Below are 26,330 nucleotides of genomic sequence, written 5' to 3'. Positions count from 1 at the left end.
TGCATTGAAACCATGACAGAGCCATCCTTTCAAACACTCATCCTTCTTCCTCTCAGTGGGATGGCATTTTTGTCTAGCAGTTATTCTCCATCTTTACAGCAGTTAAGGGAGAAACAAATGTGAGAGGTATAGGTCATCATTCCTAGAAACTAAGGATGTTTTTGAAAATTAGAACACGACTCCTTTCATTTACCACAGTCCTACTCTATGACACAGCGATCATTTCAGGGGACACATCTTCTCCACCTCCTCCTAAGTCAGATTAAAAACTCTTTTTAGGATGATCTTTGTGGCAATGAAGGTCAGAAACTGGGTCATCTTTTTAAAGATCCTCTTCTTTGCCAATGCCATTTTCTAACTCTTTCTGAGATTAAAAAAACAAAAAACAAACAAGCAAGCAACCGATGTAGAACGATCTGTGGCAGATGGTTATTTCAGCTCTAGGTGAGTTTTTGTCATTATATTCTGGGAGATGGAAACTGTTGCTTTAGATAATCATCTGTTATTTTAGCAAACTGCCAGCTAGGAACTATTGTAGCCATGATGGTTTAGAAAAGTGATTTCTTCCCCTTAGTCATTAGTACATAAACCATTTCCATTTGAATTCTGTGGAATCTTAGATATCTGATATGAAGAGACATTTTGATTCTATAGTTCCTTGCTATGAGAATGACCCTAGGCATAGAGGAATCAGTACTCAATACCATGCTGTGGAGAAAAAGAATTTAACAGTTCAGTTGGGGGTGGGAGAGGTGAGATGAAATTAGGTTTCCAGAACAAGTTAGCCTTCTTCTCAAGGGCTAGCTTCCCTGGAAAATACAGCAATAAACAGCTAAACCATGGTGTTCATTTCCAGTGTAAGTCCCTAATTAATTTATTTTATGTTAATTAAGTTTATAATTATATAGTAAAACATTTACTTTCCTCCCTCAAGAAATTGACTGAATCTTCTGAAGGGGCTTTGTGACTGTAATTTAGGTGCAATTAACCAGTTAAATTTAGTTAGGGTTTGGTTCATTTAGCTGCTGCCGGAAGATGCTAGATAGGCAGAAATATGTGCTGTCATGGAAGAGAGTCTGGGGGGAAGATTCCTAGAAGCTCTCTCTTCAGCTTTGGGAAGTTATTCCAGGTAACTAGGACATGTGGAAGTGGGAAATCTCTTAAGATATGGTGTCATAATTATCATCTATGTCTGCTTCCCAGTTGTGGAACTGTAGAGTCCTTTAACTGGAGAAAGGCAAAATCCTTTTGCAGAAATCTCCTTTGTAGTCCTGGAATTGGGAATAAAGCCATGGAATGGTTCTTGGACATTTTCCACCATGGGTGTGAAATCCCTGGCACTTGCCAGCATTCAGATGCAGGAGTGATATCTCAGCCAACGGCCACCATTTTGGCATAGAAAACCATTTTGCCAACTGAGACTGGAGAAAGAGGGTATGTGACCACTCTGAGATCTGCCAGCTGTGGCTCTGCACAGCTCTCCTTTGCAGTGGCTCCAGGGATTGTCAGTGTGGGCCTCCCTTTCCCAAGAGGGTGAAGTTGGAAATTTTGAGCAATGTTCCCTCTTGTGACTTTTTAACTTCATGGCTCATGACAAAGAATCTATGTAGGCCTACGATTTAAAATGCAGCTGGGAAGAATCATTTGTATTGGTTGCTGAGTGTAATGTGGGCAGGGTTAGAATTCCCTGTTCATGACTGGGAATGGAAAGCTGCAGAGCACTAAGGCTCAGCATTTCTAGTAGGAAGCCTAAGAATATACTGGTAACACCTGGGTAATTGGTATAGGAAGTCTCATCCACTTTGGTTCTCTATGCATTTATTTCTTGGTGGGTCAACAAAAAATCCTTGCTTTAGATAGGAAGCTCAATAAGTTATTTTTGTCCAAAATGTTAAGCTGAATTATGTGAGATGATAGTAAAATGAAAGTCATTTTGTTGTTCTCTCCTCATGTGGGACATGGTTTATTACTGTGTGATAAATGAGTGAAATATGTAATTTAGCCAAACAAGATATCACTTTCCCCTTTCTCTCTTTGTTTTTATCCATTAAATAGAAGCATTAACCTTCTTTATACTTCACAATAAATAAATGACTTCCTACTTCTCCAAAGAAGTGTGTAAACTATGACTCACATATATTTAAAAAGGTGTATAGACACCAGATTTTTATAATTCATCTTATTTCTCTTCTTTACATTACTTACTATTATTTTCAGAAGAGATGTATCTTTGTTTCTGATTGGAAATTACATTAGATATTCTTTGGCCCTGATTCTCTTATAATAGACTAAAAACAAAAGCAGAGAAACAAAACCCAGCAAAACAACTTGGAAGGTGACTTCCAATAAATAAATTATGACTAAAATAGGTTTTTAAAGAAAACTATACTGTATTCAGATGCCACTCAATAAATTCAGATAGTGAGATCAGTGTACACCCCAGTACTTCCAGTCCACAGGAGAAAATAGAGAGGAAGTGAGAGAGGGGCCCACAAAACAAGAGAGTGAAATATGGGGGGCAGAGAGAGAAAGGGCAGGGGAGAGAGGAAGACTCAGATTTGGGCAGCCCAGGCAAACAAAAGAGAAAGACTCTTGGTTACTTGGTTACATCTTACAGAAACAGGGCAAGCATTATGAAGGCCTCTTCCAAACCCGTGAGCTTTAAGAATATATCTAATTGGTATAAAGTCATGTTGTATGTTTACAGCGGAGTCCTCCAAAGCTCAAGGCAAGTGGACCAAGGTCATGTGTATTTTGTGGACCAGCAGTTTATCATCCTAAGCATTTTTTTGTAAATCATACATAGTTGGTAAAACATAGACTTGTGTTTAACTAAAAGGGCTTTTCCAATTGCATTTTTAAAAATCAATAGGGTAGTTTGGAATTTGTAAGGCCTTATGTTTTTTTTTCTAAATATTAATAATTATAAAGCTAGCAGCTACCCTGTGTTGATTAACTTGTATAAGGCATGAATGTAAATACTCATATTAGTTCCAGTCATCAAAACATATTAGTTTTTTTAATATCTTCTCCAGAGTTAGATAATTAAGGTTCAGAGTGGTCCCCTGAACCTTATTTTGTAGCTGAACAGGGAAAGAGGTAGGATCTAGACTCAGGTCTGTCTGGCTTTAGGCTGCTTCTTGCTATCTAAACAGACACCAGCCACCAGATTCTTTTAGGAATATCTGTGGAAATGAATGCTTTAGCACCCCTAAACCCAGGAAGATAAACACAGGGTAACTACTTATTAAAATTCTAATTCTAATAGTAGCTGTAAGTGAAGCTCTAGGTGCTTATAGAGTTAAATGATGGATGGTAAATTGCCATAATTGTGAAGAGTGAAAGAAAAACCAGTTTATAATCCAGTCATTCCTGCTACACACATGTAGTTAGGCATACTATCCTTTCATCTCTGTGACATTTTAAAATTTGTACTGCTTTCACATAAGGCAGTGCATTTGTCTATCACATCTTTCAAAGCATCTTGTACTTATGTAGATGGTGATTTCTGTTTTAAAGAGAATGTGCATAGGGTTGCAAGGTAAATAGCCTTTCCCTTTTAATAAGTTTAACTTACCGAACAACTTCCTGTAAGTCTCAGAAAACTTTCCTGAAAAAATGTCAGATATTTTGAATACACTACACTTTCATTAAAAAAAAATCTAAAATGCATTGTTTTTTCAAAGTTTTGGGTCTAGTTGATTTTTGGTGTGGTTTACATAATTTTTCACTAAGCTTTTATATTTGGTTTGTCATAGCTGTCATCCATATTTCCTTTAAAAAGGAAGTTAAATTGTGAAATCATGTGTGTATGTATAAAAATGCATGCTCTTTAAAATCCAGACTTTTCTCTACATATAAATTACACCTGAACAAAAGACTTATGAAGGGACTTACTGTGTTCCAGCATGAAGGAATCAAGGAACACAGAGACTCTCCCCAGCTTTCAGAAGAGGGTGTTGCAGTATGAAACCACCAAGGTTGGCACATATCCATGTGCTATGAGGTTGTTCAGTGTTATTAAAGACCATGATAGCATAGCAGAGGGGGCTCCTTCCAAACTGAGCTCTTTGAGCAAATAAAAAGGTCACTGACAGCAGAGGCTTCTGGAACTGTGGGTTAATTTAAGTCAAGTTGGGAGTTCTGCTGGCTGCCTCAGTCTGAATGCATATAAGGCTCTGACCTTGGGATTAGCTTTGTACTTTTCAAGACTCCTGTTGAGAGTCTGCTTTCGGGTAGAGTACCGTACTCTATTTAATGAGGCTTTTGAAATGGATAACCTGCTATGCATATGGAGCATGCATAGCAACTGGCTGGTGTTAGAATCCTGAGAGTTGCATATGATGCAGAAACACTTTCAAAACATGGATCCTGTTCCTGGTGGCAGGAATGAATGGGCACACTGAGACTAGTGACCAATTCAGGGATCTGCCTTTGTAAACCTCACTAGGAGGGATAATCATTGGGATTAAAGTTTGATTTGCTTCATCAGATTCCCATCTGGGACTTCCAGTTTCTTTTTTATGGACAAGTGTAAAGCAATCCCCCAATAGACTGACAAGAAGCAGGATGATCATTATTTCAACATACCTTCCTGGAATATGGGTGGAGGGTCAAATAAGTCCATTGCAACCCTTTCAAATGCCATATTCTCATCTCAGATGCTGTGGAGGAGAGCCACATTTCAATTCTTGTTCTAGCTAGGTAATGGCTGAGATGATGGGTGTCCTGCTAGTATTCACTGTGGGGAAAGGCACCAGAAAAAGAAGGGCATTGTTATGATTGGGATATGATATATCCCACAAAGGCTAATGTGTTGAAGCCTTGGTCCTCAAAGCAACAGTGTTCAGAGGGGACTTTGAGGAAGTGATTGGATCATTGGGGCTTTTAACCTCACTGGTGGATTAATCCATTGATGTAATCATAATTGAATTCTATTGGGAGATGGTGGAAATGGTGGTAAGTAGGATCTAATTTAAGGGAGATGATCCTTGGGGATTATCTTTGGGGACTGTTTCTTGCCCCTGCTTTTCTCTCTCTCTCTCTCTTTCTCTCTCTCTCTCTCTCTCTCTCTCCCCTCCCTCCCTTCCTCCCTCCCTCCCTCTCAGAAATCATTTCTATTTTATTTTTTAAATTTTTCTGTGGTCCTGGGTGAACCCAGGGCCTCCTGCATCCCCAGCCCTTTCTGCTTTTGGCTGCCATGAGGTAAGCAGTTTTCCTCCATTGCACCCTCCAGGCCATGATGCTGTATAATGATGGCCCCAAAACAACACAGTCATCTGGTCATGGACTGAAACCTCTGAAACTTTGAGCCAAAAAAAAAAAAAAAAAAACATCATTCCTTCTTCAAGTTGATATTCTCGTGTTTTGTTTTGTTTTTTGTCATAGCAGTGGAAAGTTATTAACATGGGTGTGTTTCATTGAAGGCCCTCTTTTTCTCCCCATGATATTCTTTCTGTGAGTTTGAGCACATCCACTTCTCTGGATAAAACACTGTGGCTAGAGAAGTGTCGTTGAAGACTGCTAGGTGCTCTCTAAGCACCTTGCTCCTCCATGTTCCTGGCACATGCTTGTAGCACTCGTGGAAACAGACCTGCAGCTCCACCATTGTCTGGGATGACAGACAATAGGTGACTAATGCCTTGCTCAGGCGGAGTGCTAAGCAAGTGAAAGGGGCATGTGGCAGCAACGCATGTTGACAAAGAGATCAAGATAGGTCCTGGGAACTACCACATGAACCAGTCTGCATGAAAAAACTGAGTTCAGTCCCCTCAGTACAAGGACTTGGACAGTTTTACCTGTCAGCTCTAGATCATAGGATAGCAGCCTAGCTTCCATGATGTCCCTGGCAAAAAGAACAGAGGCCTTGCTCTTTACCTGCTCTCCTCAGTCAGATTTGGGTAATTCCTGTTTACCATAGTCAATGCATGGAAATCACCAATCCCACCTATCTTTGGCTTTGCATTCTGGACTACTTAGTGATCAGCTGGGGTTTCATGATCTTTCCACTTAGCTCACTTTATTAGAGATGGGATTTATAAGGTATCTATCTCCCCCTGTTCAAGGCAGAGTGCTTCATTTGTCCTCCTCCTTGCTGCTTAATGAAATCACTGATGGATCTGACTCTAAGGCTTTGCATCAATTGGCAGGGACACTGTCCACACAAAAGCCCCCCTGGTTGTTGCATCTTTAACAAGAATCTTAAATGTTAAAGTTCTTCAAACTTGATTTTTGATGCATTGCTTGGGATACCTTAAAGTGTTGCTCCATGACAGAGTCCATTTTTATCTGCTCTCTTTCTTCTGGGATCTGTTTGAACTTGAATTGATATTCCTATTTCGGAGCCTTATTGTTTCTCTTTTTACTCTTCAGTAATTGTGGTCATCTCTTTTCGTGTTTGAGGTTTTAAGTGCATCAATAGTGCTCCTTTTCCTTTCATTCCTCCTGCTCCCCTTTCTCCTTCTATCTCTTGATTTTCAACTTCACTGTAATCATCATCATCATCATCTCCAGACTGACACTGCCGGTCCTATGTACACCTCCTCACTCCCATCTCTCTCCCTCTCCCTCTTTTTCCCTCTTATTTCTTTGCATGTTTTGAATAGTACTTACTTTTCTAGAAATTTGTTCCCACATCCATTTTGGTTTGTGGCCCATAGTTCTTGCCACACTTGAGCAGAACCAAGCAACTTGTTTTGTGTCTGTTTGAAGTTGATTGGGTAATAGGATTGACATCATTCACCTCCTGCTCAGAGTCTGATTCTAGAACTCTGGTTTCATATGCTATGAAAAACCACTGGCCAGAGTATTTTGGTAAAAAGTAAACCTATGGTTGCAGAGGCAAGTAGGTAGAGTCAGCTGTCTGTATCTGTGGGTTCTGCATCTGTGGATTCAACTGTACTGAACATGTGCAGATAGTTTCTGGTTTCACTTCCTAAAAAATACGGTCTAACAACTATTTACAAGGCATTTAACTTGCATTAGGTTTTATAAGTAACATGACATTATTTAATGTATACAGGAGGTGATATGCAAATATTATGCTTTTTCATATAAGGGACTTGAGCATAAGAAGACTTTGGTATCCTCAGAGAATCCTGGAACCAAGCTCTCTTGATTATCAAGGGACAATTGTGTATGCTTATTGAAGTAAGCCAGAGGCTAGACAGACATTGCCAAATAATAGATTGATTTGCGTGTCTTGGTGTGTTGTTTGTGAGGCCTTTTGAGCATGAATATCCCTCAGATCACAAACTCCACCCATCTTTTTCTTCCACTCCACTTCAAGCATTTTTAGGTGACTCCATTGGTCAGGGAGGTAACATTTGCCTTTGGATGTGCTGCTAATCCTATGTGGAGTTTGTGTAGTGCTTGGACACCTGTCATCAGGCCCTCCTGACTGGAGCATATCTTCCTTAAAATAATTGAACTGGAGTTGTGCAATAACTTTGGCTTTCCTTACACATTATGGCTGTGCCAAGGACTTTGTGTTTCCTACTTAATTTTCAGCTCATAACTAAATTTCATTTTGCAAAGTCAAACCAGAGGTTTTCCTTTAAAAGCCTTGCTGACCATCCTCAGCCATGTACTTTTAGTTTTTTTTAGTTTTTTATCTCCTATTAATAAATGGACAATAGTTTCCTTTGTCCCATTCCCACGCCCACTGAAATTTTGATCAGTGTGAGAATTACAATAAAACAAGTTTAGCACCTTTCCTCAGGCTAAAATGCTCCAGCAGGTACTCACTGGGTGTCTACCTGTCCATCCCCATAGCCTTCGGATCATTTCTAAGCCAATATGTGAATTTGTACCATAAGCTCTACACAGTGATTAGAACCATCCAGTTAGCCATGAGAACCAGTAAGTCATACCTTGTGTTGAATCCTTCTCTCTTCTCCATTTCAGCTCTCTTGCTGAGTACTCTAAAATTCTCCAATAGAACTCAGAATTTAGCCATTAGTATGGTGAAACTCAAAATGAATTCATCCTCTGATATGTGTGAGGCAGTGCTGGGCACAGAAGGTGCTTTCTATGTGTGCTTTCTCTGCCCCCCTGTAGGATGCAGTCTGGGATGCAGGCAGGTCAAAAGAAAATAAATACAAGTTTTAAGAAGGCCACATGGGTAGAAGTGGATACCATAGAAGTTAAGAGGAAGGAGAATTAAATTATTGCAGTTGATGACCTTAAGAATGGTCAAGGCATCTAGAAGGAGATCTTGCTTGGTTGAAGGAAGTCTTGGGAGAAGCATGGTTTATAAAAAAACAAATCTTTCAAAAGCAAAAGATGTATTTGAGGGATGCTTAAGCAACTTTTGGACTGAGTAAAGGGAAGGAAGCACCACACAGGGTGTGTGGGACAGACAGATAGACACCCAGGATGTACACTTACATCTTGGGAGATTTCTGCAACAGGTACCCAATGTCTTTGTAAAAGGTAAGCTGTAAATTCCCGGTCCCTGAGTTTTGATCTCAGCTCTGTCCCTCATTCTTGGGTGACATGGGTTGACTGAGTCATCTATAAAAAAGCAGCAATAATAAGGGATAGTTATAGACACAACCGACAGATTCTAAGTGCTCCACAAATATCAAATTAGGACTATTTGTATGCAAGTCCAGCTCCTGAAATAAAACACAACCATACCTAGTTTAAATCTGACTTTGTGAAAGAAACTTTTGAACCCGCTATTTTCTAGGCACCTAATGTTAATAAGGACACAAGAGTTTATTACTTGCTTTTACATAGTAAAAATTTCCCAGAAAGCTCTGGAAGCATCTGTTTTGCCTTCCAGTGAAGGTAAGCTGCTACCCGGCAGGCATCCCAGCCACCACACTATCTCCAAAGTGGCATCGTACCACGCAGATGCCCAAGTTGGAAGTTTTCTGCTTGAACTCTCCAAATGACAAATGTGATAAGATTCGCTTTTGTAGATCGCAGCTGTATCTTTCTTCTGTTCCCTTTGCTTCCCCTTGGACTCAGCAGTTTTCATTTTTGCTCCAGATAAATTGCTGTTAATTTAAATGTACTGCAGATTCTTGCCATTTTATGGCTGATTACTTCTGAGTAATAGGAGGAAAATGTGTGCACGTTTGAATGTAAATAAATCTAAATAGAGTGTGAGCCTATTTAGATTCATTTAAAAAAGCAGAGCACTTCAGTGACCTTCAAATGCCCCTCCATGTCCTTCCCTTTGAAGAGGCCAAGGAGGATCCTAAATAAGCAAATAGAGATTGCCTGTTAGGGTGTTAGGGTGTATCTGTTCATTTCCCTTCTCAGCTTTCAACTTTACGTCTCATTTCTCAGAGAGCACTTGGTTTTTACCCTGGTTCCTATTTGGGCCAGCTAGTGTACACAGCGACAAAGCCCCTTCAAAGTTGTTTTTGATAAAGGAGCCCATCTCCCGGTAACTACCATGCACCATTGGAATGCTGCAAAAACTTCAGAATGTCACATTGTCAAAATATCTATATTTCAAGCTCATAAGCTAGACAGCTCGTTTGGCTGCTAAACCCACAAGATGTTCAGCCATTTGTTGTGGTCTAAAAACTTTCCCCCCTCACTAGGAGAAAATAATTATCCATTGTTTTATATCATCTTGTGGTCCCTTTCCTGAGTTTTCAAAAACAGGAGAGGATAAAAGTCATGACATCCTGGTAAAATGGGACTCTGAATTGTGCTATTAATCTTTTTAAAATATGAAGCATTGGATATGTTTCCTTATAAATAAAAGGATCAACTCTTTAAATCAAAATGATTTTTCAGTAGGTGGTGGGGGGTCTCATTAGTCTATCAACAGTATGTGAAGATCAAGGGTATATAAAAGGAGACTGACTTGCCTTCCCAGAGGTGAGGTGTGGTGGATATTGCTATCTCAATACAGACCCTGCACATTGCTCTCAACTGTAACAGGCTAGCTTTTCCTCTCAAGGAAGGAACCCTGTGTTTTTTTTTTTTTTTTTGTTGTTGTTGTTTGTTTTATGGTGGCTTTGCTCATTTCTGTTTCATAGGATGAAGCTGGGTTCTGTTTCTTTTGGAAGGATGCTTCTTAAAAGGCCAACAGAAGAAGGTTGGGAGGGGCATTTGACTTCATTTTTAAAAGGGCAAATGCATTGCAGTCTGAGTGAATGACAATCCAAAAGAGCTGGCATCTAGAAAATTGTACAGTTTCCTAATTGTGATCGTCAAGGATCCTGGAGGGATTTGGGGCAGAGAAGTGGCAAAGAGTGGCCTTGTTCCCACTACAAACACTCTGGTGTGAGTAAAACTCTCAAGTCCCTGTGCCATAAACCCATTGGAAATAAGGCTTTGCACTGGCAGTCTAATCCATCCTGTCATTTTATGGAAAATCAAATGCCCTTACAAATTGAATGTGCAGGGGAACTAGTATGTTGAGTCAACACATCTTTTTTTTATTTGGGGATAATGTCTTCTATTTGTATCACCACGTTTCTCCTGTTTTTATTGGCAACCTTGACTTCCTTACCTTAATCCTATTGTTTCAGTGGGAAGGAATTTGAAACCCGCCCTCTTAAGACCTGAAGGAATAACTAAGGAGTTTGGTTTGTCAATTCTGAATGCTTGTCCTACGTGCAGTAGTACACTCTTGAACTAGCTCTGCTAGTTTGCCTGGAGGCAAAACTTTTAGAAAGAGACAAGAGAGACAGATATGAAGGAAAATTCATCAGTAGTGCCATTGAGTACTTCCTAAATTCTCAGGGCTTTGTAGGTGATTAAACCTCTAAGCGATCTTGGCATCCTTAGCGATTTTTTTTCCTGAGACTTGGAAGGGCAGGAGAGAGGAATGCTGTGGAAATTAAGCTTTGTAGACTCTGAGAATTGTTGTAAATGATGATACAGATTGGTGGTGGTAATTACAGCTCTGGAGGCAGATGACACCAGCATTTGGCAGACCAGACACCATGTTGAGGAAGATCGAGAGTCTGGAGAGCTGGGTTTAAAGGAGTCTTCCAAAGCAGAGCTTGAAAATGTCTTGGGGGTTTCTAGGACGATGCCATCTATTTTGTCACTTGGGAATCTGATGAAGATTCATGCAAATTACACAGAGAATTGTATGTACTAGAACCTTCACTGCTCCTGCTGGTCTTTTATAGGGAAAGTTCAGAGAGAGCTTGTCCTCTGCTTGTCTCCTTCCTGTGCTGTGACAGAGCTGGGTCACTAGGGAATTAGAGTTCCTGGACTGGAGCTTCATCACACAGTAATTGTAGGACCTTGGGGAAGTTGCTTAACTCTCTGAGCCTCAGTTTCCTCACCAGGAAAGACAGTGCAATAGCAGACTATTTCCCAGAGGGGTTGCTGTGAACTTTAACAGACCAATATTGGCATAGTGCTCAGAAAAGAGCCTAGCACAAAGCAGACTAGCTTTTATATATTGGCCAAGTTAATTACTCATCTTTCTCCTTATGTAAGGCAATGAAGAGTCTGAGGTCAAGGAACTCCATGTTCTTTACTTTTGTATCATCTATTACAGTGTCTACTGCTTGGTTAGTGTTCAATAAATGTTTGAAGAATTAATACGATATGTGGCATATTATATATATATACATATATATCTAATTATATGTGTAATAAACACAATTTTAAGGTTTATATTGTATAACATAATTGCATATTGTATACAATGTACTTCCATTTCCATGTTATATGATTGACATAATATCTATGTGTCATATATATGGTATGGTACTTACTTAAATTTAGGCACTATTAGGATTCCTGGGGGCGGGGGAAACAACTTTATATATTAGTGTTTCCCTGTATTTCACCAGTGAAAGCCAGCCAGTTCTCTAGATGAGTTATTTTAAACATTATTTGGTGAAAATCAGCAAAGGAAAAGAATTAGGGCTTGAGTAAATGTTTATTGTTGAATCCATAAATGAACATATACAAATTCTTCAGTGATCATCCATATTGTACACGGATTTCTTTTTCTTAAGTTAAACTGCTAACAAATGATAAAATTGAGGCTGGATCTGTGGGCAGAAATCCTTTGCATTTCTTCCCCATGTTTCATGTACCATGTAAAATTGATTTTGAGTTTAAATGTAAGTTGCTCAATAAGAGATGCACATTTTCTCCCAATTTCTGTTCTGTTATTGTACATCGCTTTGTGTTTTAAAATGTATTCCATGTTGTGTCTTATTTTTTAATTTATTTATATTCCTTTAAAAGTGATTATACTTGTATGATAATTTCCATTGATTTTTCTTTTGAGCATGACTTATGTTTTATTTTGTGTTTTTTTTAGGTTTTGTTTTGTTTCATAAGATCCCACTGGATGGGTAGCTGAAATAAAGAAAAAGAGAAGGGGGCTGTGGTGCTTGTTGGTTGACGCTGCCCTGTAAGCTGGCCTCTTGGGACAGTGTTGGTTTATCCCAGGAAATGTTGCTTACCTGGGGTTCTCTGGTAGAAATGGGCAGTGCTTGGAGGATGTACTGTATGAAGCCTGCTTATATGGTGAACTGTGATTGGGGAACACCAAGGCAGAGGCAGCTCTCAGGCAGCTACGCAGCAAGTCAAGAAAACATCTTAAATTAATCCATCTCTTCTGTCCTTACAGTAGTTCAAATACAAAATTGAAATGAAATTCCACTGGATTGTACTTCTCTTCTGAAAAGTATACTATTTGACCTTACTGGAAATGTGTTGATTTCAATTGCTTCTGTTTATTAAAGGTGAAATATATATATATATATATATATATATATATATATATATATATATGGGATTGGTTGGTATAAGTGAAGACTAAAATGTCTAATCTATATTTAACACATATTTTAGCATCATTTGCTGTTATTCTCTAATCATCACTGAATTGAGTGAGTGATTTTTCCACCTACAACATAGTGACGACAAGAGTTAAAGGCACATATGCCATCACTTTGGGGACTTGGTGTTGTCATGAAGAGGTTCTTTTCTTTGCTGGCAGTAAAGATCCAAACTTTTAACTTAGGTCTCAGAGTCACACAATGTTAATGATTGCTTTAAAAGTTTATTACCAGGACGAAAGAGAAGATAAAGAACAAGCACAAGAAGAAAAGCATCAGCTGCTATCTGGTCAGGGCTATAGATTTCAGTTAGGCACAGTCAGTTTCAGAATCACTAACAGAGTGGAATATATGCATATGGTGAAATTACCACCTCGCTCCTTTCCATTTGCCCTCTGAGAACCACCGCTGCTTGCATTACAGAACTCCAGCTTTTCTACTCTGAAAAGGCCTGCAAGCAGAATGGTTGGCCTGCTGTGAACAGGAGAGGATATTCTAAGAAGGACAGTCTCCCTGCTGCACACTGTCCTACTGCTGGGTTTTCATGGGCAGGAAAGCTTGTCCTGACCCCAGCAGCAAAGAGGTGGCAGGTCGCTAATGAATATGCGCTTTATCATGGTGCTTCTTCATTGCTGAGAGGGCAGCTGAGAGCTACAGATTGCTGCGTCCCCTCTTTGTTCTGAGCCATGGACACCTGTTTCGTTCACTTGCCACCTCAGTGGCCTTCCTAGGCTCTGTTCTGTCTGTTCCAGGCAGTGTCCTTGTCCTGAAGAGAGGTTTGACTGCCCCCCCCCTCCTCTCCTCACTCCTTTCATTTAGGGGCACTCCAGAGACAGGCCTGGAGCATTTCGTTTGAAAACACAATCAGCTATTAGCTGTGCACATGTAAGTCATGCCTGAATTAGAAACACTGACATTAAAAAATTTCTTTTAAATGATTGCTCAAGTTTTGTAGTGCAGTTTTAAGGATTTATAGATTTTTTAACTACTCAGCCATGTTTGGAAACTTTATTTTGAAAATCTGATGTAACCAAGGCATTAATCTTAATAAACCAAGACCCATTTAAGCATGAGTTGATATAAAAAGAATATTCTTGATGAATATTTTATATTGTATCTTTTACATTAGCCACTAAATATGTTATTGCTAGATGCCGACATTTCACAATGTCCTGTGGATTACAGCATTTATCTTGACTACTCCGTAAACACACCTGAAAGAGGGGCAAAAAAGTGAAAAAATGTTTCTCCAAAGTGAAAACATGCTGTTCTCTCTCACAGTTTTTTTTTTTCTCCATTTCTATTTGAGCATAAGGGCAGCAAGCTCTCATCATGGGGAGGTCTGAATATTCTCTAAATTCCCATCTTCTTGCTCACTGCTAAATGACAGTTCCTGCCACTATGGGGATTTCCATCTTTCCCAAAGGTGTTGATTTACAAAGAGGCCAGCTAATAGCAGAAATCCTGACCCCTGAAAGAGAAATGAAATTCACACGGTGAGCCAGGCAGGGGTTCAGTATGGCAAAAGGTTCTTAAATATCGGTCATTTAGTTAAAAAAAAAAAAAAAATAAGCTTTTATGTTATTCCACGAAGCCCTAAAAAGGCAATGGATTTTTTAAGGACAATTTTATTAGTTTCCCAGACCCAAGAGGAAAAAAAGAATATTTATAGTCAACAGCTAGAAGGATTGCAGGGTACATTTGATTTTTGTTTTAAAATGGAAAAAAGTGGACAGATAAGGCAATTGAATATATCAAAGATGAGTTTGACATCTCCTAGGAAAGAATGAAAACAGCAGGCTATTAGAAAATTGTTTCACATGGCTCTTGTATTCTTTGCTTTTCTTTTTCTTTTCTTTTCTTCTTCTTTTTTTAATCCCTAAAGACTATGATCAGTAACACAGCTTCTCTTTTCTGTATTTAGGCAACCTTCTTTCTTCCTCTGCTTTTTATGTCCCCCATAAGAAATTTGCTTTTTAGAGCTTCCTAATGGCACCCATCATGTTTTTGCAGGATTAGAAAAGGAGAGGCGGCACTTTTGCTGAAATCAGGTCTGTTGCTCTCCAGCAAGGATCTGGCACTTGAACACCAGGCAGATCTCCTATGTATACAAAGTGGTCTGACTGAGCCAAAACCTGCCCACCTGAGTGGCAGCTGTCACCTAGCCCCCACCAACCGTGCCCCACGGGAATGAGGGCCCAGGTTTCCAAATCTTGTGATTCTTTAAGAGAAATGCAGTGCAAAACATGGATTTTTTTATGGGAAATGTCCCTATTTTTAAAAAGTTGGATCGGTTATTTTTAAAACATTATGTAGGCCAACAAAACATGCCTGTGGGCTGCCAGTTTGTTACTTTTGTCTTAAAACACGATCATTGTTCTCTGACCATATTTTTCTGCCTTTCTTTTGCAAACTTGCTTTTCTTTCTTCCTGACCACTGCTGAGGGCTGCATTGCAGCAAGCTTCCTAGCTTGACCTGCAGTGTGTCCTTTGCCTCTGACCCAGTTGTGACCCTCAACTCTTTCACCTTGCTGGGAATTCTCTTACTGCTGTGTCTTCCCACTGTTCCGTGATGGATCCCATTTCCATGTGGCCAGAGGCGTTCTAGAAAGTCCTTCCTTCAGTTTTGTATGACATGAATCTCTTTTCACCAGCATCCTCCTAGCCCATCTAGATGCTACCAGGTTGAAAGGGCAAAGTGCACAATCCATTTTCATGGGTGTCCTTAATGTACTAATATAGCCTTTGGTAACTGGAAATCAGGTGTGTCATCATTGAGAGATGTTGTCCATGTCCTGTATCATGTTTACCCAGCATTAATTGGAGTCCCCCTGAGACCCTTTTAGGCAATTCATAGAAATGTCCACAGTCATCACACAGACATCAACTCTTAACTGTGATGACGACCACAGTCCAAACAGTTGGAGGCCAAGGAAGGATTATCTCTCAATAGAAAAAAATGAACCCGAACATACATTAGAGAAAATTGACTCAAGGGTTTTCATTCCCCTTTCTCCTAGCAGGGACTGATTTCATTTTTGTCCCACCAAGTTTTCTTCCCAGAAAGAGACAGCAAGGATATGAACTGAACAATCTCAGCTCTGCCTACAGCATGGAACACAAAAGAAGTTTGCTGTGGCTCCTGGCTCTTCAGATAATCCTGACGTAGACCCCATGTGTCAGGCTTGAAGCATCTCAGAGGAGAGGTCACACCTATTCAGAAGTTTGCAGAGTAAATAACTTAAGGAGCACAAAGTAGAATAAGTTTCATTCCAGGTGTGAGATAGAACATGGTGGAGGGGCACATGCACTCTCTCTCGTCTCTCTTTTCTCTATTCCCCTTTCCGTATTCTCTATTTTTTTCTCTCTCTCTAATGGACCTTGTGGCAAACAGAGATTTTTCTTATTTTACCAGGTGCTTTGTACAATTATAGCATACTCATCCCCCTCCAATGCAAATGGAATAAAAACACCCAGCAGTAACTGCACTAACTCTACTCTTGCTTTTTTGGAGGGTGGATGATTCACACCTCTACCTTCTATGTCTGCTGTCTAGAATCCCTCCCTTGGTTTTGATCTAATTCCATCATACTACAATAGAAACTCATCCCATCTTGTTTTGCCTAGATTCTAGATTCAGAGGGAGATATATAGTGAAGAGACACTATTCTATGAAGCATGGGGTCTCACAAGGTTGCTGTTTCCAGCCATGTGGAAACAGCATGGGGTCATGCTGCATGGGATACATGTGAGTGGAGCCTCCTGGGATACAACTCAACAGATTGTGACTCCAAGAAAACTTGTATAGAAGTAGCTGTTAAATGCATTCTGCTATGTTTACATACCTAGAGTTCTTGCAGACCACATCAAGTTTATCTAAGGGCTCCCAGAAAGGTGAAGGACTCTCCTGAATTCAGTTTACCAGACCAGATTAGGTTGACACAAATTCATAGCCCAGAAAGTTACACACAGAAGGCTGAGACAGAAGGCAGCTTCCTATTGAGCACAGCCCATTCTCTGTTTTGGTCTTCAGGGACAAAGGAACCTGCCAGTCACCTGAATTTGACAGTGAAAGCACTCTGAGTTTCCTTCAGGCTCATGTGGTGGAACAGCCTTGGCATAGTTATTAGTGGGCATCCAGAATATGTTGGCTAACTCCCAATCCCCATCCCACAAAACACGAGCTATGTTTAGAGTCTTAATTTTCATGGAAAAAATTAAAAGAGGCAATGAAAAGAACCAGGGCTTTTTTTTTTTACCACCTTTATTTTAGACAATATATTTATGAATTGAGCATACATAAATGTAAAGTAGCCAAAGAGCCCCTACAAAGACAAATCCTTGAGTTTTACCCATTTCATGTTCAAATCCATTTGCTGTAATCCAGAGGCAACCTGTGACTCATTCTCATGTCTTGTTTTGTTTTATTTTTTTCCCATAAGGTTTTCAATAATGTTTTTCACATTTCCTGTAAATAATGGATAATCATTTTTTAATTTTATTTTTAAGTGCTATTTTAACAATGTGGATAGACTATAAATGTACTTGCTGAATTCATTCATTTTTTTAACAAGCCAATAAAGTTTTATAATTCATCTCTCTGTGTCTTGCATTCTCTGTTGGTGTTGTACTCCTCCCTCCCTTCCTTAGACGTGTACCATCACCCATGTGTTGCTGGTGGTGTTTGAGACTGAAGGTATTAGAAGGAAAAGTGTGAAAAATGTCACTGAGCATTTTGGAGAAAGCCCAAACCCATTATAGATTTTGAAAAAAAACTCATCTCAAAACTGGGTTTTTAAAATTCCCATCAACGTTAATTATGTACTTGCAATTTACCGATTCTTACATTAGTAATGTTTTCATTGGCCAAAATGCAATTTTTAAAAAATGTTTAAGGGGATTTTTATGTATGTGTATGTATAAAACCACAATCTGTGGGAATGCTCTTGGGTATTTTAAATATCTGGAATGACACACATCAGAGTAAGTGATGTGTATTCAGTGCTTTGTTCTATTTCAAGTGACTTTGTGGTCAAATAAACATAATGACTTGTACTTTTATAGATGGGAGAGATAGAAGACAACATGGATATGGAGATAAGATATGATGGACTGAAATTGTTAGTATGGTACCCACACTTCATCTCCCTTTGTCTCCATCCCCAGTCCTGGCACACCTTCCCTTCTTCATTTTTCCCTTTGATGATAAGACTGAACAAAAAGGTTTGTAAACCCCATCCCTGATTAATTTAAGCATATAGCTACCTTCTGATAACTTTGAAGGGTTTCACTTCAAATCAAGGACTTCAGAATTGGGAAAACAATCCAGTGTGACCTAATGTTTTATTAAGCCAAGTACACTGCTCCTCTTATGAGACTGTGGTGTTTAGTGTTATTGATTTGTGCTTTTTCCAAAGGCCCTTCTAAATTTGCTGAACTGAGATGAGATTTCTTCCAAAATTTGGAGTTCATATGATAATTTGAGGTGGTAGACACCTGTCCTACACTATGCAAGTTTGAATCTCAGCATGCTCACACAACCTTGGAAAAGTCAGTTCACTCTCTTCCCCAGTGTCCTCCTTTACAAAATGATATGATAATACTATCTACCCCACTGGGCTCCCATAGAGTTAAATGAGATGGTTCAGATAAAGTAAACAGCAAGGCAAGTAGAGGCACTCAGTATTACTAATAAAACTTCCGAAGAGCTTTGGTTGTCATTGTCATTGGGTGTGCCTCTGTAAATGCTTTAAGAATCAAAGTAAACAACTACTAGTCATGTGCTGGCTGTGTGAGTGCAAATAGTGGAGACCAAGCTATGAAGGCGGCTTTGAAGCTTTCTCCAGCATTATCACAATTCCAGTCCTGGATCTCTCTCTCCACCCAGGTAATTCTGGCCCAATGATTCTACCTCAAAATTGATTTTGATAAGAGGATCTGCTTAGTATGGGCTGATATTGTAACAGTTCAGTGACTCTGAATGATGCTCTGAAATTTGAGGATTATGGAAAAAATAGAATTGAACATATTTCCCCAAAGATATTCACCCTATATTACCTTATTAATTCAGAAATTTTAGTCACTTGAACACAGTTCATATTAACTTTAATTTTTGAGTTATCTATTTAAAGATTTTGGTTAATAATATAAATTTTAAAACCCAAACTGACCAAGAAACTATTGAAAGCAAAGACTTATTTCAGATTTCCTCAAGGCTTAGGAATAAGTGTTTACAAGCAATGATTTACGAGTAACTAAATTATTTCTTGCTGCTTCCTGAAGTGGTCTTTGGCTGTAGCTCTAGTAGGCCATGCCTGATGGACCTCATTGGAACTCCTTCATGTTTGAAGCAATAAAATTCTTTGCAATATATTTTTTTCTCATCATTAAGCCATTTAAAATAAGTGGCACTGATATTTTATTAGCACTTAATTTAAGGTATTTTCACAAATGCTATCACCTTTCCTAACACATGTTTAAATGAGATAATGGGCTGGAGGTATAGTGTAGCTCAGTGGTAGCAGTCTTGCCTAGTATGTGCAAGGTCCTGGGTTCCATCCCTAGCGCCAAAATGACAACCAATCAACAACACAAGCAAACAAAAAATAAGATTTACAGCAGAATCTAAAGGATCTAAGAGATAGTGACAGGTAAGGCAGTTGATTTCTCACTGTGGGCCAAGCATTATTTTATATGCTTCTTGATCTAACAATCCTATGAGACTGCTGCAAATACTGTCCATATATTAAATATTAGAAAACCTATCTTTAGGGATAGGTATGCAGGGACTTGCTCCAGGTTATTTAGCTGACAAGTGGTAGCACCAAAGTCTTGAATTCAGGCAGGCTGGCTCAAGAGCTGGGGCTTCTAACAAGTCCTTTGTGTGGCCTGGATTCTGGGCACAACTGGGGGTAGGGTGAGGCCAGCCAGGTGCCTCAGGCACAAAGATGAGAGGTAGTCACTTTCAGAGTTGGGAGGTCATCCATTCAAGCACAAATTCAGCTTAGATTATTCTTGTGGCAAAGTAAAATTGTAAGGTTAACTCACTGGGGAGGTGCCTACTCCCTGGTGCCAGTAAACTCTCTGATATTTTTGCCACTAAAAAATCCCTTGCAGATCTTGCCTGGAAAGTTTGTGGTGTGGTAGAGAAACTGGCATCTGCTTTTTACATTTTACCTTATGAAACAGAGGTTATACCAAGGATATTTTCAGAGCTAATTAACTCTGAAAATCCAGAGCATGTTTTCCTTGTACATTGTAACTGAAGATGGATTTGTTGTTTTGAACAATCTACAAGTGAATTGTTTTCATCACTCTTGATTTTCAGTACTTCTCATTCTCATTGGAGTAGTCCTCACTGTCCAATAAGGAATCTGGAGGAAAACCACCTCTGTGGGGTGCAGGGGATGTAGTGGGAAGGGGATGTTTCAGGACACATCCAGCCACTTTCTTGGATGGGATCCAGATGACAGAACACACTGGCAGAAAATACCTGAGCTGCTCTTTGCTTTTCCAGCACCAAGAGGCAGGGCAGCCTCAGAGAAGTTCCACATTCTTGCCCCTGTCTGTCCTGTCTGGCAGCCAGTGATCCAGAGAGACTTCCAAGGGCATATGCTAATTTTCCAGCCATTTGGTCCATCTTACATGCCACAAGACCCCAGGGCCTGTGTTTTCTGAATTCAAATCTCTGCCCCTTACAAACTAATAAACAGTGAGTTCTCTATCTCTTCCTCCTTTTAATATTTTTATTCTAATAAGGGGAGGAGAATCTCTTGTGTTTATTGTCCATCATTTTATCTCTTTTTAATAATTTTCATCATACTGTAATTGGTCTTGTTGCATCATTAAATAAAAATGTAGGCTGCACTATTTGCTTTGAGGATTGAGATTCAGCTTCGGGTAAGTTCATGCAATTTCACCTAAAGCCCCTTGAGTTGTGGTGGGAAGGACTGTTTTACTTTTGGGGGGAGTTCTAGGTTTTTCTGTAAACTAAGACAAAGCCTCTGAATATGTAATAGGATTTTCAGGAATGACTCTTAGGCCAATTTTTCCTTTTACATTTTCTTCAGGCTCCTGGATTTTGGGGAAGTCGACTGCCTCTCCATAATCCTTATCTAAACACTGTTGCATTGGGTGCCATGTTTAAATCTATTCTGGTAGTATGCTGGCTTACCAGAGTGTCTGACTAGTGGGGTGTACCTTCAGGTCTTGGGTGGAGAAAGGGATCAGGATATGTCTGGCATGTTCCATGTGTGGTGGCACCAACTCTAGGAGGAATCTTTGCTTATATCTGAAATGCTACTGGATAGGTCCTCCTCCATGGCTCCAGCCCTCAACTGGGCACCATTAGTACCATTTTCCCTATCTCTCCCTCCATCTCTTAAGGTGGTAAAGGCTTCCCATTGCTGTCACTCTCTCAGTGCCTTATCATTTCCTGTTTGTCCCTTTAAATGTCTCATACCTCTTTAAGTAAGTTCTTTTTTCTTGATAGAACCCTGAGATATATGCTTAATTCTCTGATATCTTTTCTCATCTAGCATTAAATCTATTTAAAATCCAGCAAGTGTCTTTTAAGGGTCAATCATATGTCAGCATATGTCACAGCTAGGCTTTGGGGGAGACCATAGTAAACCCAGTCAATGTCATCTTTGCCTTATAGACTGGGGTCTAATGGAGTATCTATAATGTTGATACTGTTGTTGCCATAATTTACACCTAAGAAAACAACAGCTTGGGAAATTAAGAAACTTGTCCAAGGATACACAAATCAGATCGGTCTAACTATAAATTCCCTGTGTCTGCCCCTCCATCTCTGAGGCAGTGTTTTTCCTTTGCCTCTGGGGTGTTCCCTCATCTACAAGTTCTGAGACAGCCACTAGACCATAATTCTTCTTGACCCTGTATAATCTGTATAAAGTATACCTATCTTTTTGTCTATTTTCTCTTTTTTTCCTTCTCTTTTATATTTTTTAAAACAATAATTTCCTCTGGTTTTCCACTGATATCCTTTCTTTAATTTTAATACAATAAAATTTTTAAATTGGTTTGGTAGAACTAAAGTGTTTGTGTGTGTGTGTGAGAGAGAGAGAGAGAGAGAGAGAGAGAGATTGATTAAGCCCCAACAAGAACACAATAATTCATAAACACACATACACACATACACACACACACACACATGCTCATTCACACATACCCCCACACACACGGAATAGGAATTTTGCATACTTTCAGACTTGTGTGACTAAATGGGAACTTAATCCCTGTGCATACATAATTTATGTCATTATTCCCTTCCCAGTGCTCATTGTGCATAATACTCCAAGGTCTTTTTAAAAAAACTTTCCATGTTGAATGTTTTGCTTGTTGTTTTTACTTTCTTATAAATAGCAAGAAGTTTTGCTGAGAAGAAATGATTACAAATCCCAAAAGGTTGATGTTCTGTTCTGAGCTCAAAGATGTAAGGATTGAGTGGATTTCAAACTTGGCAAAATCTCTGACTTGGCAAATACTTCCATCCTTATTTATGACAGCTTGGAAACTTCCATTTTCTAGGGTTTATAAATGATGCTGCTGATTTTGTTTCCCTTTTCTATTTTGCTGTAAATTATGAAATAACCAGAGAGAGAGAGAGAGAGAGAAAGAGAGGGAGGGAGCAGAGGGTGTGTGTGTGTGTGTGTGTGTGTGTATTGTTGTGTTCTTTCTTTTCTTGGATATGAGGTATATTTTACATGTTTCATACAAGAAGTGTACTTCCCTTTTTTAGCCTCTCAACAAAATGGAAATCTGAAAATGTTGAGGTTTGCAATATCATTTTAGTTAGCTTTGTCACCACTGTGACCAAAGGGCCCAATAAGAACAACATAGAAGAGGGAAAGCTTATTTGGGGCCTGCAATTTCAGAGGTCTCAGTCCATAGATGACTGACTCCAGGGTTATGGGCCCAACGTGAAGCAGAACATCACGACCAAGGGACATAGTGGAGGGAAGCAGCTCAGGACATGGCAGCAGGAAGTGTGTGTGTGTGTGGGGGGGGGGGGGGTGCTTCATCATCAGGGACAAAATATCAACCCCAAAAGCATGCCCCCAGTGACCCACTTCTTCCAGCCACTCCTCACCTGCCTACTACATGCCAATGGATTAACACACTGATTAGTTTAAAGCTTTCCTAACTCAATCATTTCTTCTTCTCTGAACTTTCTTACATTGTTTTGCACATGAACTTTGGGGGTGGGGGCATATGGTATCTAAACCATAACAGATACAGAGAATGATAACCTGTGGTTGTCACTGTAGTTACAAAAAACTTCTCTGTCAAAGGTAAATTTCATCCCTAAACTGCAACTTAGTAAAACTTGAGATTCTGAAACAAGGCAAGTTATGTAGGAAATCTCAGTTTTTCCTAGTGCTATGAATGACTAGTTGTTGTAGAGGAACCTTGTGTCTATATTCTTAGTGGAAATTTGTTCAAATGGAGGAAGAACTCAGAGATTTTCTTCTTTTCCTGTCCTTTCCCCCCTCTTCCTCATTCTCCTCCTCCTTTTTTCTTTTATCCCTTCACTCCAAACTCAGTTCGCTAAAACCCAGTCATTTTTATTTTTTCTTCATAAGAGAATTTTTTTCTTTTTATTCATGTAATCACATAGAAATTGGGAGTGTCTGTTTATGGGGTACAGTAGATAGACGTTGCTGAACATAGGTAATAGGAATTTTCAAGTGCAGAATGTTTCCTCTCAGAAGCAGATCCCAAGGTGGAGTTAAAGCTGCAGAGAAACCCTTGAGTGAGAAAAAAATGGAGAGGAAGCAGAAGGAAGCTGTGAGGACTTCAGGCTGCCAGAGAACCTTTAGTGCATGAGACATGGAGGGGAAGTTAGATCAAGTGCGACAGATCACCATTCACATGAAGGTAGTATTGAAAGGGATGCTGAGGAGTCTGAGCAAAATAGGCCAACAGAGGAGTTCCTTGTTTTTCAGGATGGGTCTGCCATAGTCATTAGCTTTGGGCAGCTCAGGATGGATTTTAGAGCACAATAGTTGGGGCCCTCAGTCAGTTATGTTCCCAGACACTGATGTCTGTGAAGTGCATTCTTAGTGCTCTCATATAATAGATACTGTCTCATCTGAGCTCCACATGACTGGTGAGCTTGCTAACTAGTGCTCCCCATTTTTCTGTGGAACATACTGATCTCTCTGCACAGTGCCCTGCACACTCCTGGCTGGACAGCTGGGTACCACTGCTCAAGGGAACCTCTGTTTCCTTAAATGACGTACAACCAATTGCAGCAGTTAAAAGGGTCTCAACTATAATAATTCTTGAAAAAAAAAAGTACACAGAGTGGGCAAGTCAACATTTTGAACTGTTTTTAAAATGTCATTTTTGAGCTACAGCCATCTTTTTATTTATGGTAATGTAAAACGACATTTGAAACTAAGAACTGTTTTTATTTTTCTCGCCTACATACTAAAACCACAAGTGATTTTATTTCATTTCATTTTGTGTTCCACGTCAAACAAATTTCCTATCATGGCAGCTCTCATTATTGATTCATATTCTTTCAGAAAAGTGTTTATGGAAGTGTACATCGATACCTTGCCAGGCATGAGGAAAGAGTTGGAGTGGAACAGAGCGATACATCCTCTTACACAATTATTCTCCCTTGCTCTCAAGCAGCCCTCAAATTGGATCATTTTCAAGGGAAATGATGGCTTATTCAGATTTGACAAACTGTGTTGAATACTTTCTCTGTGCTAGGCTACAGGTTGCAGACTCTAATGACTTTGGAGACTGGACACGTCGAGAGCATGTGTAAATGGCTGGTGAAGACTGGCTCATGCATGATACAGAACTACCTCCAGCCAGGAATCCAGGCTCAGGGAGCCAAGTCTTATGATTTTTCAAGACGAGGGGAGATCTGGGTTTTTGTGTGAAATCTCCCAGTTTTTAAATGTTGGCAAGGCCCACAACATTTTTGAAAATCTCTGTGAGCCAAACATGACATGTCTTCAGGCCAAATCTTGCCTGTTGTGACCTCCTTGCTGGACATTCTGCTGCTGGCTTTTGGACATGTTTCCTTCACAAATAGCCTAGAGTAAATTCTTATCTTAGATCAGGCTTTCTGGAAGCAGGCACTGAGATGAGGATTCACGTGCAAGTGATTTATTAAGGGTATGCCTGTGAAAAGAGTTGGGGAAGCAGAACAGAGAAGGGGAGCTAAGCAGGACTATGATAAGAGGCAAAGCCTCATAGTAGTGGCTTCAGCTTGAGCACTTGGGAGACCTGGTACATAAGCTGCTCCTTAGAGTTGTCCCACCTTGAGATTAGGAAGCTTAGCTTTCATATCTTTGCACCTGCCAGTCACTGATTATCACAATAGGCAACCCTGGGATTCTGATGCTCAAGAAGAGTCCTCTAGAAAGGATACACTGGTGCTGTTATGGTCCTGGGTATAGCACATGGCAGCAACAACAATGGAACTGAGGAACTCCACATGGTCCACTACCAGATATCTGTGACTTTCTCCAGTCTGCAAGTAATAAGAGGTACAGGCTTAGCCAAAACATGGACCCTGATCTTTGGACTCCATATCTAGTGCTTGCTGATACTCTTTCTAGCAGCTTCTTAATGAGATTGGCTGCAGAATTTAGATATTCTTGGGCCCTAGCATATCAGGTATGTTAGCCCTGGACTTCTACCTGTCCTTTTCCTCTAGGAGGGCTTGGAGAGAGGATGGCATGGCTATTCAGAGAAGACCTGGGAAGCCTGATAAGAACTAGAATGAGGTTCTGGAGCCAGCAATACTCCAGACAGCCCAGAATGAGCTTCTGAACTCTAGTGTTAGCTCCAATTCTAAGTTATTTTTCTTTCGGTTTAGAAATTTCATATCTGAGATTCAGGCAGTGTTTTGTGTTTCTCTCTACCCCAGTGCTGAATTCTGAGCTTGAGACATGCTTGTCCTGGTGCTGGTGAGGTGATATCTTTTAGAGAACTAGACTTGTGGCTTCCATATCTTGAATCATAGTACTCCAACATGCTATTTGCTTTGGAGAGTTTAAAACTCTTCAGTATTTAATCTAAAGATGCATCCTTTAAATGTCCTGGAAGGAAATTCATCAGAGGTGGGGACAGAAGTCAGTCTTAGCAGCAGCATCTGCTAATTGAGCATCTCTGGACTTTGTGGGTCTCTCAGGCACAAAAGATCAGACTCTTTTAACTGAGTTTATCACATCTGCCTCTGACAGCACTTGCCCTGTGCCCTTTGCTGTTGTTAATTCATCCTTTGGTCCCTCTGAATCAGCCAGGACAGCTTCCTCACTCTCACCTTTTGCATGCTGTCTGGAAATCAAGTCAATGTTTCCTCCCCAGTGTCCTTCAGTCCTGTGCCCTTTTCCACTCCACCTCTTCTGCCTTCCTTCAGACTCTCTGTACTTAAGAGGGGCAAACTGGTCCTCTTACCCTTCTCGCCATGTTTCTACCCTGAGTCTCACATCTCTTTCCCAAAATGCAGATGTAAGTCTTCACAAACACTTGGCAATTCAATTGGCTAAGGAG

General features: G+C 39.9%; 1 protein-coding gene across 7 annotated transcripts in view; it reads left to right on the top strand.

Annotated features, from left to right (window-relative positions):
• The window catches only part of Ntrk2 (neurotrophic receptor tyrosine kinase 2), a 362,470-nt gene that overhangs the window by 124,525 nt on the left and 211,615 nt on the right, over nucleotides 1-26,330 (top strand). Inside the window, exon 13 of one of the 7 annotated variants that reach the window (XM_058573110.1) lies at nucleotides 12,263-17,380. The exons of the other annotated variants lie outside the window; for them this stretch is intronic. Within the exon in view, the coding sequence (XP_058429093.1) occupies nucleotides 12,263-12,300 (38 nt within the window). The 3' untranslated portion in view covers nucleotides 12,301-17,380. Of the gene's footprint in view, nucleotides 1-12,262; nucleotides 17,381-26,330 lie in introns of those variants that run through there. 7 annotated transcript variants of the gene reach the window in all.

This window comes from Marmota monax, unplaced genomic scaffold (assembly GCF_021218885.2).
Source record: "Marmota monax isolate L192 unplaced genomic scaffold, Marmota_monax_Labrador192_F-V1.1 WCK01_AAM20220418_F8-fsc00265, whole genome shotgun sequence".
NCBI lineage: Eukaryota > Metazoa > Chordata > Mammalia > Rodentia > Sciuridae > Marmota > Marmota monax.
This window is presented reverse-complemented; position numbering and strand designations above follow the sequence as displayed.